General features: G+C 40.9%; 1 protein-coding gene across 1 annotated transcript; it reads right to left on the bottom strand.

The window, feature by feature from the left end:
- Window positions 1-270: 270 nt before the first annotated feature.
- On the bottom strand, window positions 271-10,764 carry cfap100 (cilia and flagella associated protein 100). Its single transcript, XM_037779473.1, has 16 exons — window positions 10,687-10,764; window positions 6,835-6,895; window positions 6,683-6,754; window positions 6,495-6,595; window positions 6,141-6,354; window positions 5,995-6,059; window positions 3,997-4,160; window positions 3,836-3,916; window positions 3,503-3,681; window positions 3,279-3,363; window positions 1,903-1,945; window positions 1,639-1,793; window positions 1,307-1,436; window positions 957-1,159; window positions 655-748; window positions 271-429 (listed from the first exon to the last, which is right to left on the bottom strand). Exons 1-16 carry the CDS (start codon window positions 10,687-10,689, stop codon window positions 304-306), a joined length of 1,776 nt encoding a protein of 591 aa, XP_037635401.1. The 5' UTR covers window positions 10,690-10,764; the 3' UTR covers window positions 271-303.
- Window positions 10,765-13,944: the final 3,180 nt, after the last annotated feature.

Below are 13,944 nucleotides of genomic sequence, written 5' to 3'. Positions count from 1 at the left end.
TGTCATTTATTTATTATCTATCGAGTCATCTATTTTTGATTTTGGCGGTTTCCGTCCTCCATACATTGATGTGTGTATTCACTGTAATAATTTAGACCTGTAGCAACAGAGTTGTAGTAGGGGAAACGTGTTTGATAAATGAATGCGCATATGATCATAATAATCCAAACATTTAAAGTGCTAATATCCAACAGTTGTGTTAATTAATAATTCCAGCTGATAATTTATTGCTTCTATTTGATTCATAAATGTGGTGTAGGCAACCAAATATCCAACATTTTAAACATTATTTATTTTATTTTTTTACTCCATGTCGTCATAGGTGAAGAGGTAGGAATTCATCTCATCTTCAGCAGGGGTGTTGTCCACGTGGCTGACTCGGACTTTCTGGTGAACAGGCTTGCATCTGGGCATTAGCTTTCTCCCGCTCTGAAAGAAAATGTGCACGACATTTTAATGTAAATTTAATTTCAGTCTTTAAGACAGGTTTTCATTTCAAAGTGTGCAATTGAATCAGGGATACACCGCATGCTTCTGTTAATGTTCTAATTCATTAAAAGAGAATGTATTAAAAAAAATAGAGCAAGACACAATTTTTGTCTTTTTGTAATGAGCTGTAATGTATTTCAGTGCCACATATTACAAATGACTTACTGTTTTCTTGGAGTCAGCCAGAGACCTCTCCAAATACCTCCTCATCCTTTCCTGCTGTTTCTCACTCTGCTCTCTCTGCTTTTCCTCACGCTGCCTGCAACAAGATGAAGTCATAAATAACACGTTACTGTATTTTTTAAATCAAGTTTGGAAACAACATATTGAAGGAAAAACCCAACAAGCAATGCAAAGCCTTCCCGGAGTTATGTTTTGAAGAATGCCATTTGACATTACCTTGAATTTGTTGCTCTCTCAAATGTTTTTTCTTGCAGTCAAGAGAAAGTGTATTCACTGAGACATACCTGGTCCTCCTCTCGCTGTCCTTGATCTTCTTCATCATCTCTAAGCTTTCTTCAGGAATGCTCTCGAGGTCCTGCAGCAGTAAAGACATGCGGTTCTCAATGCTGGCCAGCTTCTCCAAGGTGCTGAGGTTGGTGATCCTGTCATCCACGCAGCAGCGGTGGACCTCCACCATCTTCTCGCCCAGAGCATCCAACATCACATCCTGCAAGCAAGAGGAGCAAGAAATGAAGAGGTGACAAGACCACATATCTACTGCTCAAACTACTAATGCCACTGTACATGATTTCTGGGTGCTGTTACCACTCAGATCTTTGATTAAAATGAAGTCAAACACATTGTGCTTCCTCACCTGATCTTCTGTGTTCAGCGAGACGTGGAGCTGAACTTTCTGTCTGACCTTGGCGCCTCTGGCCTTCTCTGTGTCGATTCTCCGGTTCATGTCATTTATCTGCAGTGTTAGCTGCTCTTCATCCTTTTCACTTCAGATGGAAAGGATTCAACATCCGATGGATTGTTGGAAAGTGAAGGGGATAAGGGAGTAAATAATAAAAAACAAGGGTAATGATACCATAGGTTTGAAAAAAGTGAGACACCTGCAGAGTTCAGGAGAGCAAATTAGTCTGCCAACACAACAGACAAAATTCATTCACAGATCCTTGACCCTTGACCCATTATGCTTACATCTCCTTCCTGGTTGTCTCCATGGACTGTTGGAGCTCTTCCAGTGTCTCCTCCACCCTTGTAGAGTTCTGAATGAGGGACAAGTTCTGCTCCGTCAGCTCTGTCACCAGATCCATTAGCTGCTGAGGATCAGTGAAGTACAGCTCTGGCTCATCCTGAAGAGGAGACAAACAAGGTGGGCAAGATAGTACAGCAAAAGAAAATACTCAAGATGAAAAGAGATGTTAAGTCAGAGAACTAGATTTTCAGTTTGGGAAAACTGACCTCATATTCTGAGCTGTCATTATCCAGTTTAGAGGTTGTGACCCTGAAAGGACAAATAAGGGGTTCGGGGTCAGGAGAAAGTTTTTGCAGCAGCATGTAAACTTAAATGACCACATAAACATACTGTATAGTCACAAGAAAAAAGGATATACTTTATACAAGGACATAGGTCTTTAATAGGTAAAATGTTTTCTACAGCTATGTTTTTTATTTATATTAAACCTGCAGTAGGCAGAATGTTGTTGGCATCATTGGGCAAAAAAGCCATAATAACCTTTCAGCATATTGTTGTTCAAGTGTTCTGAGAGAAAACTAGACTTCTGCACCTCCTCATGGCTCTGTTTTCAGGCTTTAAGAAATCTAGCCCGTGACGGGAGACTTTGGCCAATCATAGGTCATTTCAGAGAGAGAGCGTTCCTATTGGCTGTGCTCTGGCTGGTGGGCGGTGCTTGGTATTTCCTCAACAGATCTCAACATGGCTGCCGGATCACAAACTTTCTCATTTTACAGCTAAACAGTACACTACAAGATGCTTCTGAAAATGTTTGAGGAGAGAAATAGTCATTACAGTAACAGAATATTGATTCATATTTGATCAGCGCTGCCTAGTTTGACCGTTTGATTTTGACAGTTTGATCAGAGTTTGTGAGTGATTGACAGCAAGGTTCCAGATCAGCTCTGATTGGTTGTGTTCCTCCGGTCTGTGAAATCTTGCAGATGCCATTAGGAACATGGAAGGACACCGGAGGACACAGAGGAACATGTTTTTTTTCAGATTATCTGTCTCATGCACTACTCTCAGGATATAGTGACCGTTTTATAAAAATATTCTTTTAATCATATTTGTTCTATTTCTACGCACCGCTGCTTTAATGGTTCTTTCGCCTCATGCTGAACACTTGAAAGTGCAGTGTGTAGGATCTGGCAGCATCTAGTGGTGAAGTTGCGGATTGCAACTAACTGAAACTTCTCCCGTGTGCCAAGCAAAAACCTGAATGGTTCTATCTAGAGCCAGCTGTAGCGTAAGTCATTTGGAGAATAGCAGAGGTAGAGTGTGTGTGCGTACGTAGGAAGTGAGTTTTGAAGCAAGAGAGAGCGGCGGAGAATGTGTGTGAGCTAACAAGTGAGCTAGTGGAGCAGAAGACAGAGTTAGTTTAGCTCTGTATCAGGTGATTATACACTAAAGAAAACATACTTATTAATATTATATTCAATTTCAGGCAATAGAGCCCCCTAATTGTTACACACTGGTCCTTTAATGGCCCATCTTACTTAGCACTGCATCAGTGTGTATGAATGGAAAGGATAAATACTGGATGTGCAGCAAAGCAGCCATCAATGTTGTGACGGAGGAGGGTGTGTTTGTGTTTCCTCACAATGTGTCGCTGTAGGCTGAGGACATCCTGGTCTCTCTGATGGACGGCAGCTCTCGACCTGGACCGGAATCCTTGCTCTCCAAACCTGTGTGCAAGCATGACATCATTCAAATCACACTACCAGCACCATCCGTACGTTTAAGTTGGAATTAATAACAACAATATCAGGATATTAATGGTCCTCATAATCTATTCCATGTGGATTCACTTGGTTTTGTACTTGCCGTTCCTAATAGCAGACTCCTCAAGCTCCCTGTTCTGCTTGTCCTGAGCATCAGACGGGACTTTAGCTTTTAAAGCTTTGGTCCTCTGGGCCTCCTGCCACAATGGAGGAGACAACTGGAACAGCAGCTCCTTGTATCTCTTGTAGTCTATCAGGGTTTCTTCTAACCTTTCGAGGTCACTATGGAAAACAAAGACCAGATTTAAATCCACATGACATAACTGTCCCTCCCAATTTATTCACCTTTATTTACAGTTCCCCTCACTGTACCTTTTATGCACTAAACCATGGGTAATGTGCACACTCATACATGTTAATATTATCAGAGTGCTACCTTCTTATGGTCCCTATTTCAGCAGTCACTTTCTTGATCTCAGCATTCTTCTCCTGCTTGGACTTTGCCTCCTTTTCAAAACTGACAACAGAGACGAGACAACCGTTTGCAACGTGACTCTTTATAAACGTCCAATCTGCAGCCAACATGTCATATCTTACAACGTCCTGGCCTCCACAGACTTCTTCTCGTTGTCCCTGAGGAACTCTTCAAAGTTGAGGTTGTCTCTCTCAATGATCTTCTCGAGCTGTCTCAGCTGTCCCTCCTCTTTCGCGATGGCCTTGTCCATCCTCAAAATCTCCGACCTCTTCGTCATCACAGATAACTGAGGAAGGGAGAAAACGAAGCAGACTTTTTTTTATTTCACACATTTTTTCTCCTGGCGGCAACTTTACCCAGAGAGATGTGTTCTGCTCGTAGCGGCTAATGTAGCCTCAAGACTTCACATAGTCACAAAAGGCTTTTTTCAGATATGCAGTAGTACACTACAAGAAATGTTGTGGTTCCAAACCGTTTTCCTTATGGGACCCCTTTTCTATCATTGAGTAAACTGACTAAGTGACACATTTGGATATGGATATTTCTTTTATTATATTTACTGCATAACAATAACAGTACAGCACAGCAGATAAACTGTACAATTAACCCAAATATTGAATGCAATAACTGCAGGAAGTTTGTGTAAAATTAGTGATTTGGATGAATTTTGAGCAGATTATTTCAGACATGAGTTTTCTTGTTATTTTAAGGAACTTTTAATACAATTCTGTCTGTATTATGTATTTTTTTTATTTTTGACAATCATATATACTTAAAAGGCTTCTTTCTTGACAAATTGAGTGTTTTCTTCTCCCTGATGCTTGATTTAACTTTTCTAATGCAGGATGAGGCTGTTTAGCAGAGAGGGAAGGTTCTGTGAATGTAACTTCTGGTCTTCACCGTGTCCTTATCCTGTGAGATTTTATATCGTAAATAATAATCCAGTTTAATTTAGTTGTCTTCACAGAAATGAATGGAATGCTGAGATATGAGCCAACTGTATATCTTTAAAAAAAGGTTGTCTGCCCTGTTCAGACCTGGCCTTAACATGCGTCCTGAGTGATTGGATCACAAGGGGACAGCTCTAAGTACAGGTGTGAACGTACCCAAGACGCATTGAGGACGCATTGACATCCGATCACTCAGACCACATTCAGAGGTGGTCTGGGCCACTTATGACCACATTCTTTTAGCAGTGTGTGCGCGAATGTGTCCTGGGCCACATGAAGGCCCGCCTACTCTACTGACGTCCTGCTGGGATCCATGGGTCTCTGCGCTCCTCATGTGAATAGACAGGCAGACGCAAGCGCTTGTCTGCTTCGTGGTACGGAAACGGCTTCTTTGCTCTACTGTATTCTGTCGGTACAACTGTATTTTATTAAAATATATCTTATCTATAGGCTACATATCTACAGACGATCTGACTAGGCACGCAAAGTGCATTATTATGATACTGTCGGAGATGTGTCGGTGTTTTTGTTCAAGTGCTTTGTACAGAGCTGACACCTGCCTGCTTGCCCGCTTGCTCTCTGAATCCAGATTGTTGACATGGCTCCACATTATTAAAGGAACAGTGTGTAACAATTCGGGGGAGCTAGTAGAAGAAATGGAATATAATATTCATAACTATGTTTTCATTAGTGTATAATCACCTGAAACTAAGAACCGTTGTGTTTTTGTTAGCTTAGATTGAGCCTTTCATGTCTACATAGGGAGCGTGTCCTCTTCATGGAGTTCGCCATGTTTAGCAGCACAGAACGGACAAAAAATATGATGGTTCTAGTGAGAGTCTTTCGCATTTTTATGTTACCTTACGTTCTCCGACACACTTGTGAAACTGCGGTAACGTGAGCTGCAGAGTGCAAAACCGTGGCACCGCCAGCCGCCGCCTGACTTCCATTGCTCCTAAAGTAGTGTTATTATGGCAAGGATGATTTCTGTGCGAGGTGAACGGCGTTATCACGATTTTGCACTCAGTGATTCACGTTACCGCAGTCTTTGAAAGGGAGGAGTGAGCGGTGGGGTACTCAGTAGGTTGCAATCTGCAACCACAACTCTAGATGCTGCCAAATCCTACACACTGTACCTTTAAGATCTTAGCAACTCTTGAAATCATTTACCTCCAACACTGCCTTCTGTCGTTCCATAGAGATCAAGTCATGTTTGCTGTCTTTTGTAACGTTTTCTGGAGACGGAGGACAGACAACAGTTAACATTTACATCAGCAGGTTAGCCATGGCGTGCACTCTACTCTTTCTCCACTCACCTCGTTTCAACATGGCCATCTTCAGCTCATGTCTGCCATGTGTTCGTTTAGGGAGAACTTTCCTACTCTTTATTTGTTTCTTCATCTTCTCCTTTTCTTCCTCCTCCTCCTCCTCTTCCACTTGTTCTCCCAGCTCTTTCCTCAGCTTGGCCGTCATTCGAGCAGCGTGGGTCGTCTTCTCACCAATTGGCAAAGCCAGGAATTTGCGCATCTCCTGGGCACGGAGGAGAACAGCAACAGGACTTTAAACATAAAAATGTTTTTCTTTTTCTTTTTGCAGACAGTGTGTCACACGAATAGCATGCAGTGGATGTAAAATAACTTACAGAGTTGTACTCAAATACACACACCAACCTCTTTTCGTTCTTCTCTTTCATTTACACTCAGCAGGAAAATGCTGTTACCGTCTGGCACTTTGAATGGGCTCGGTCGAATCTCCCTCCTCCTCCTCATGTCTGCACACAACATAATAAAGAAAATGTGTTTGAAAAAAACCCTTCTATAGTCTAAAATTGAGTCTGCTATGTTCTCATTGTTTCTACCTGGTTTACGTGACTTGGCAGCACTATCAGTCTCTGAAGCAACAATGCTGCATGAAGAAATTTCTGGTCCTTCTGTTGAAAACATGATCAATCACTGACTGTATGTACAATGTGTATTATGTGTGACGCATGGCATTATAACAAATACTTACTGGGATGTGGTGATGACATCTCTGAGGTTACTTCTGCCGTCTGGCTCAGTGTTTCATTTGGCTGCGGGTTACAGAAAAAACAAATTACGTTTTTTTGTGGATGGCAAACAGCATGAACCCAAAATTTAAAGCTATTTAAGTCATTCACGGCAAAACTGGGTCTAGTACAGAACTATAGTTCTAAACTTATATCTAAACGTTATATGACCCAGATTGCAGCCTGACCTCCTTCGGCAGTGGGACCCTGGCTGTTCCCACCTATAGCCTGTGACTAAAGGTGACTCAGTCTGTGATGTCAAGGCTCCTCAGCTTTGGAACTCCTGTCTGCTTTTTGCTTCAGTGTCAACTTCAATACATATTCCTACAGAGAGCATTTTATATTGTTTACAACCTCCAATTTTCAATTGACAATTTGTTGTTTTCATGTTTAAAATGTATTTTATTTATGGCTGTCAAAGTTAACGCAATAATAATGCATTACCGCAAATTCGCTCAGTTTTAAAGCTAGAGTGAAGATACTTTTCGGGTGAAACTAGAAAACCTAAGAAATCCATTGGTACCAACCATGTCATACTAGCTTGTTGGGAAGGAGGCTAAATAACGCTCCAATGTTAAAAAAATAAATAAAAAAAAATACAAAGTTTAGCGAGGGAAAACTGGCATGGCCAGTTTCAAAGGGGTCGCTTGACCTCTCACCTCAAGATATGTGCATCTCCCCTTTACAGACATGCCCACCTTATGATAATCACATGCAGTTTGGGGCAAGTCATAGTCAAGTCAGCACACTGACACACTGACAGCTGTTGTTGCCTGTTGGGCTGCAGTTTTCCATGTTATGATTTGAGCATATTTGTTATGCTAAATGCAGTACCTGTGAGGGTTCCTGGACAATATTTGTCATTGTTTTGTGTTGTTAATTGATTTCCAATAATAAATATATACATACATTTACATAAAGCAAGCATATGTGTCCACTCCCATGTTGATAAGAGTATTAAATGTGTGACAAATTTCCCTTTAAGGTACATTTTGAATAGATAAAAAATGTGTGATTAATTTGCAATAAATTGCAATTAACTATGGACAATCATGCAATTAATCGCGATTAAATATTGTAATCATTTGAAAGCCCTAATTTTATTATTAAAAACTCTACACACCCCCAAAGGCCCTTTTCACCGCAGCAATTTTGACATTGCACTGCAGGGTAACACAGGTGTAATTAATAACATTAATTATGGCCCTGTTTCATTTAGGTGAGCCAAGGCCCTGCTATTGTGCATGCTGGCTCACTGGAATGGCTGTGACATACTAAATAGAATGGGACCATAATTAACTTTATCAATTACACCTGTGTTTACCCTGATATTACATGTCAAAATGGCTGCAGTGAAAAGGGCTTCTTGCTAATAAGAATCATAAAGATCTTTAGAAGAGGTCCAGTCAGGCAAAAGTGAAAACGCCTGCAGGTTGGAACATTGTGTGGGTTTAAATTCAGCTGGAGCTTAATTTCCTCCTGCAAAGTGCCTATGCAATAGAGTTGAGGTGCCTAATAGCATCAGGGTACGTGCTGTTCCTGAGGTGGGATGTCCTACACCTTAGGACTCTGAAATCTCCTTCCAGAAGGAAGGAGTTGGAAGAGACAACCAGCAGGGTGGGAGGGGTCGGCAATCACCTTCTGCGCCCTGCGGCTGATACGTGTGGCGTAGATGGAGGCCACAGATGGGATGTCCCATCCTATGATTTTAGAGGCAGTTCGCACCACTCTCTCTAACTGTCTCCTCTCCAAGGCGGTTGTGCTGCCGTACCAGACTGTGACAGAGAAGACCAGGACGCTCTCCACATTGGCTCTATAAAACTGGAGCGTTGCCTCTCTAGACACACCAAACTTTCTAAGCTGGCGCAGGAAGTGAAGCCTCCGGTGGGCCTTGCTGATAATAAGGCTTGTATTGTCCTCCCACTTCAGAGTGTGGCATATGGTGGTGCCAAGGAATCTAAAACTAGCCACTCTCTCCACTACCTGGTCGTTAATGACCAGCGGAGGATGGACCGCCTCACTCCTCCTGAAATCAATGAGGATTTCCTTTGTCTTTTCAATGTTTAAAACCAGGTCATTCTCCCTACGCCATACCATTAAGGCCTCAACTTCAGCTCTGTAGTCTGATTCGTCACGGTTCCTAATCAACCTTACTACTGTTGTGTCATCAGCATATTTAAAAAAAAAAATGTACATATGGAAAATATATGGGAAAAAACAATAATCACCTGTGCCCAAAAACTAAACTAAATATAGTATGAGGAAATTCAAAATGTCAGTTGTGGTCACAAATGGGTTAAATTATCCTATTCTATATTATATTTATTATTATGTATTGTTTATATTATGTTATTATCTATTGTGTCTTGTAGAGGGACCCAATGTCAGACTAGTTTAAATACATTACAATAAGATAGTAGCCAGATAATTTTTCTATTTTTCAGTTCAGTGATTCGGAGTGTCCTGTTGTACTGCAGCACAGCCTGGCTCAGTAGTATATCTGTAAAACTTAAAACTAAACTTTATAGCCAAATCAAAATCTGCGCTAAGATCATTGGCCAACCTGTGACAGCCTCCTTTCAAGTAGCTCACAACAAGAGCATGCTCAGACTTGCCAACAGCATCTCTTCTGATCCCTTACATGTTTTAAATGGGGAATATCAACTTCTGCCCTCCAAGAGGCGATTCAGAGTCCCTACATTTAACCTGCATCAGGCTAAAGAACACTTTTGTCCATCAGTCCATTTTGTTGCTAAATAATAATTAATGTGCTGCTAAAGACATGTAAATCCAGAGGACTGATGGTCATTTTGTAATGGTTTATGTATGAATAATGTTGATGTTTTTAGTTTTTTTGTCTGATGGGTCTTACTTGTCTGTCTGTCTATGGTAACAGTATGTCTTTTGTATGTGTACTTTTTCTCAAACTGAGCTGCCCATGGATGCAAAATGAATTTAAGTGCAAACTGACAATAAAGTTGTATCGTATCGTATCTTATCTTATCGTATAAGATAAGATAAGATAAGATAAGATAAGATATCCTTTATTTGTCCCGCAATTTGCAGTGTAGAGCAGCAAAGGGGATAGTGCAAAATCAGCTAACACAGTAAAAAAAAGAGCTAAACAAAGTGTAACAAAATATGAACCATTTAAATAGAAGGAAGTATAAAAATAGGAGCAGTATATACAGTATTGACAATAAACAGTCTATTAACAAAATTGCACAAGTGGAAAATAATATTGCAGTGTCAGGTTATTGCCATACAATACAATACAAAGGCCTACATTTAGAGTTTACGTGTATTATTTTTTTAAATGTATTTATTTATATTATATTATTGAATTATTAATATATAATTACTGACACACAGCAAACCTGGGGACCAGTAGTATTGCAGCATATGAGCAGGCCTACTGATCTGTAGACTGAGTAGTTGCCATGCCTATTTAACTGTGTGTATGGTGGTGGGTAACTGAAGGCAACATGGTACATACACTACTGATTACTGGTTTTATGATAAAATGTAGCACAGAAAAGCTGTTTTCCTGAATATTCTCTTTAAGCTCCTTCAACTGAGCGTCTGTGTACTTTAGCAACATATCACGTGTTACATTACATTAGACATTGTATCCAGGAAGTAGGCTAAACAGCTGTTAGCCGTCTCTCATGATAAACAAACTGGGTTTAGCTGCTGCAGCTACAGGTTAGAATAAAGCTAACTGTTTTAAACACTTCTTTAATTTGATGTTAATAAAATAAACCCAACCTACCGCCTGATATGATTCTGTACATACTATATATATAGCTACATACCATAGACAGACTGTTTAACTTCAGGCTCTTCAGGCTGGGCTGTTCCGTTTGTGTACTGTTGTCATGGTAACTGTTGCCTTCAAGGTCGCCTAGTAAAGCTGGATTTCATAGCTTATACAAAGATGCATTGTACCCTAAACATGTATGTAGCTGTTTTTTAAGTCACTGTGTTATCATTTGTATATTTTATAACATTGATAGTAAACAGTGTAAAGTCTTTCATTGATTATTTGGTGACTAAAACAAAATAATGAAAAAAAAATACATCAAATAATATTAATAACAGAAGGCTTGTAAAATAACAATATAGGCTACTTTGTTATTTAAATTTATGGTCGGATGGCTGCCTAACTAACATTTGCCAGAGTCAGTTCTGTGGGGCAGTCATATTAATTCTCCACTAGATGGCATAGACTGATCACACAATGTGTCTTATAGGCTGATCTCCATATTCCCAGTGTTGTATTGCCTTCTTAAGGAGAGAAACCCAGATTTCAGGATTATTAAGAGATCCCGTTGAGAGACATGTAGACATATTTGCAGTGAACAGTGCATCTATGTGAGTGATAATTTCTTCCGAAGTTAAGTTGACTTGGCTGCCAATACTTCTTTTAGTTCAATGTGTACCAGTGAATATACTTAGAAGCCGATACTGTACATCCCTCCCACGCATTCACGCATGACCCTGCACATCTCAGCTCAACAAAGCAGCCCACACACTACACTTGCTTGTAGGAAATCCCAGTGTCAGATTGTCAGGCTAAAGTAATGCAAACACATGGGGGAGTGTTGGCTCGCACCACAGAAAAAAGGGCACGTTGTGTAAGGAAAGAGGAATGGTGTTATAGTCAGATTTGAAGGAACAGTTTGATGCTTGTCAGGGATGGAAACACAAAGCAAGCAGTTTCCATATTTTTTTGTCCCTGATTCACAAAATCTGTGGCTCAAGTTTAATTTAAAACAATGTTTCTAAAGCCAGTCCTTTAGTCCCAGAAAGTTGTTTTGCATACAGTATCACTCTCTTACAATGGAGGTAAGCTGGTAAGGAGCTGATTTCTTGCAGCGTTGCATGGGTTGTTTGAGCATTACAGATTGCCTCCGCCTCCTCCGCTTTGTAGCCCAAAGACAGTGGATATTTGGTATTATATAAGAGGTGAACATTCAACCTTCTATGCATAATGACATCGACAGCTTTTCTTTAAACATAATTAACACCGCCACCTTCAATGAACACAAAGGTGAATTAATACACACAGAAAAAGTCAGAACAAAAAAGCAACATATTCATTTTGAGTCTGCTTATAATAAATAAGAGATGATCCTTAAAAACTAATTCTCTCCCTCATGTCTACAGTGAGTTTAGGTGGTGGAGTCAAAAACAGCACTGACCTTGTGTCATGAAACAGACATTAGAGCATTAGAGCTGCCACACTGTCAGGCAGCTGGTGAAGCGGCTTTGAGATGCGGACAGAGCTGAGGTCCATGTGACTGTGCTGCAGGGCTCCAAACTGAGACAGCATTTCATATAGTCTGCTGCAACTTTGTTCAATAAACTATATTGCGGAGCCATGAGGAGGTGCAGAAGTCTAGTTTTCTCTCAGAACACTTGAATTACAATATGCTGAAAGGTTATTAATAATCTGGCGACTGGTCCAGGGTTTGCTCTGCCTTTGCCCAATGTTAGCTGGGGTCGGCTCCAGCCACATAATAGAATGGAATTTTTGCCGAGTGATGCCAAAAACTTTCTGCCTACTGCAGCTTTAAATATCGATTGCCTCTTGATTACAAGTGATGTTACGGAATACTTTGTTCATGACTTGACAATACAGTCAGGCATTACGGGGACCTGCAAATGCAAATTTCGCAAATCTTTTGGCATCTAGTGGTGAGGTTGCAGATTGAAACCAACTGAAGCCTCTCATGTGCCAAGCGTGTAGAGGAACTACGGTGGCCATTCGAAAACGTAAATGGCCCCATCTAGAGCCAGTTGTTGTAAGAGTAGGTCATTTGGAGCAGAGGTGGGAAGTGAATGGTGAAGCAAGAGAGGGAGAGAGCGGTGGCGACGGCCGTGAGTAACGTTATCACTCCGGTCCAAGCAGGAAAAGTTAACAGCGTTTGGTTAGTCCGTTTTGTGCTACTGTAGAAACATGGCAGACTCCGTGAAGAGGACCCACTCTCTTAGTACTCTCCATATGTCTCTCCGTCTCTCACTCACTTTGAGACACAACCCGACAAAAGCACCACTGTACTCTGAAACCCATTATTTCCAATGGCTTGTGCCGCGATGCCGCGATGGCCAAACTTCGGGTGCTGCAGGGTTGAGCTGTGCGGCGAGCGCAGCTCAAACCAAGTTGTGTTGTGAGCAGCTCTCTTTTGCCGGTAAACAACATTAGTTGTAGCTGTAGTGTTGTTCATGTGGAAACAGTAGGGCCTTTAAACACTGTACAGCGCCAGGTCGTGATAACAAAAAGGAAAAAAAAGTGTGAAAATGTGTCATAAAACGGGAGAAATACGGGAGAATTGTGACCCCGGGAGGAAACCAGGAGAGGAAAATGAAAAACGGGAGTCTCCTGGGAAAGTCGAGAGGGTTGGCAAGTATGAAGGTGCAGTATATCTTGCGGCACAGGCGCAGTTTGCATTGGTTCAGGGGGCTCACTTAACCCCTTAGAAATAATAACGTAGAACTAATAATTTATTGTAATGATGAATAACATCGACCTTGTTGTATCTTCATATTGACAGAATACGAAACCAACAAGATAAGAAGATAGATTTGTGGTATTTTTATTTACTTATAGCCTAATAACATCGGACACTGCAGAGCTCCCAGTCATGAGCTCAGAATCATGTGATGAGGACTCAGTAAATATCAACCGCTGCCAACGTCCTGCCATATCACTAAACCAATAACATTTGATTTATAAAATATTGTGGAAACCGAATTATCTGTGTGACAACCTGCCGTTTCTCCACACAGCCAGCAGAGGCACATTTGTTCCTGTGCTCCCATTTGATTTTATTAGCAATGCAGCATCTCTAATAGCATGTAGCATCCACTCACACAGTACCGTACCGTGAACTGTGTTATCACTAACTTTGGCCCGGTACCAAAGAACTACAGATCCAAGTCAAAGGCCTCTGCATAGTTGGAAAAAAGTCTTCACTTTCTGACTCGTACATGTATTTCAAACAATAATCACGTCAGTTTTAAATATTAAATTCACACTGGAGGGCCGTGATTGGCAAAGCCCTTGAAAT

Source organism: Sebastes umbrosus, chromosome 9 (assembly GCF_015220745.1).
Source record: "Sebastes umbrosus isolate fSebUmb1 chromosome 9, fSebUmb1.pri, whole genome shotgun sequence".
NCBI classification, from domain to species: domain Eukaryota; kingdom Metazoa; phylum Chordata; class Actinopteri; order Perciformes; family Sebastidae; genus Sebastes; species Sebastes umbrosus.
The sequence above is the reverse complement of the archived record's forward strand: the minus strand, read 5'-3'. Positions and strand labels throughout refer to the sequence as shown.

Bases quoted from the DNA above. Each gene is read 5' to 3' on its own strand.
- cfap100 (XM_037779473.1), bottom strand. The intron at 6,060-6,140 runs GTGAGTGGAGAA...CTCCGTCTCCAG, and splicing joins GATGGCCATGTTGAAACGAG to AAAACGTTACAAAAGACAGC. The intron at 430-654 runs GTAAGTCATTTG...ATTTTCTTTCAG, and splicing joins TGGCTGACTCCAAGAAAACA to AGCGGGAGAAAGCTAATGCC.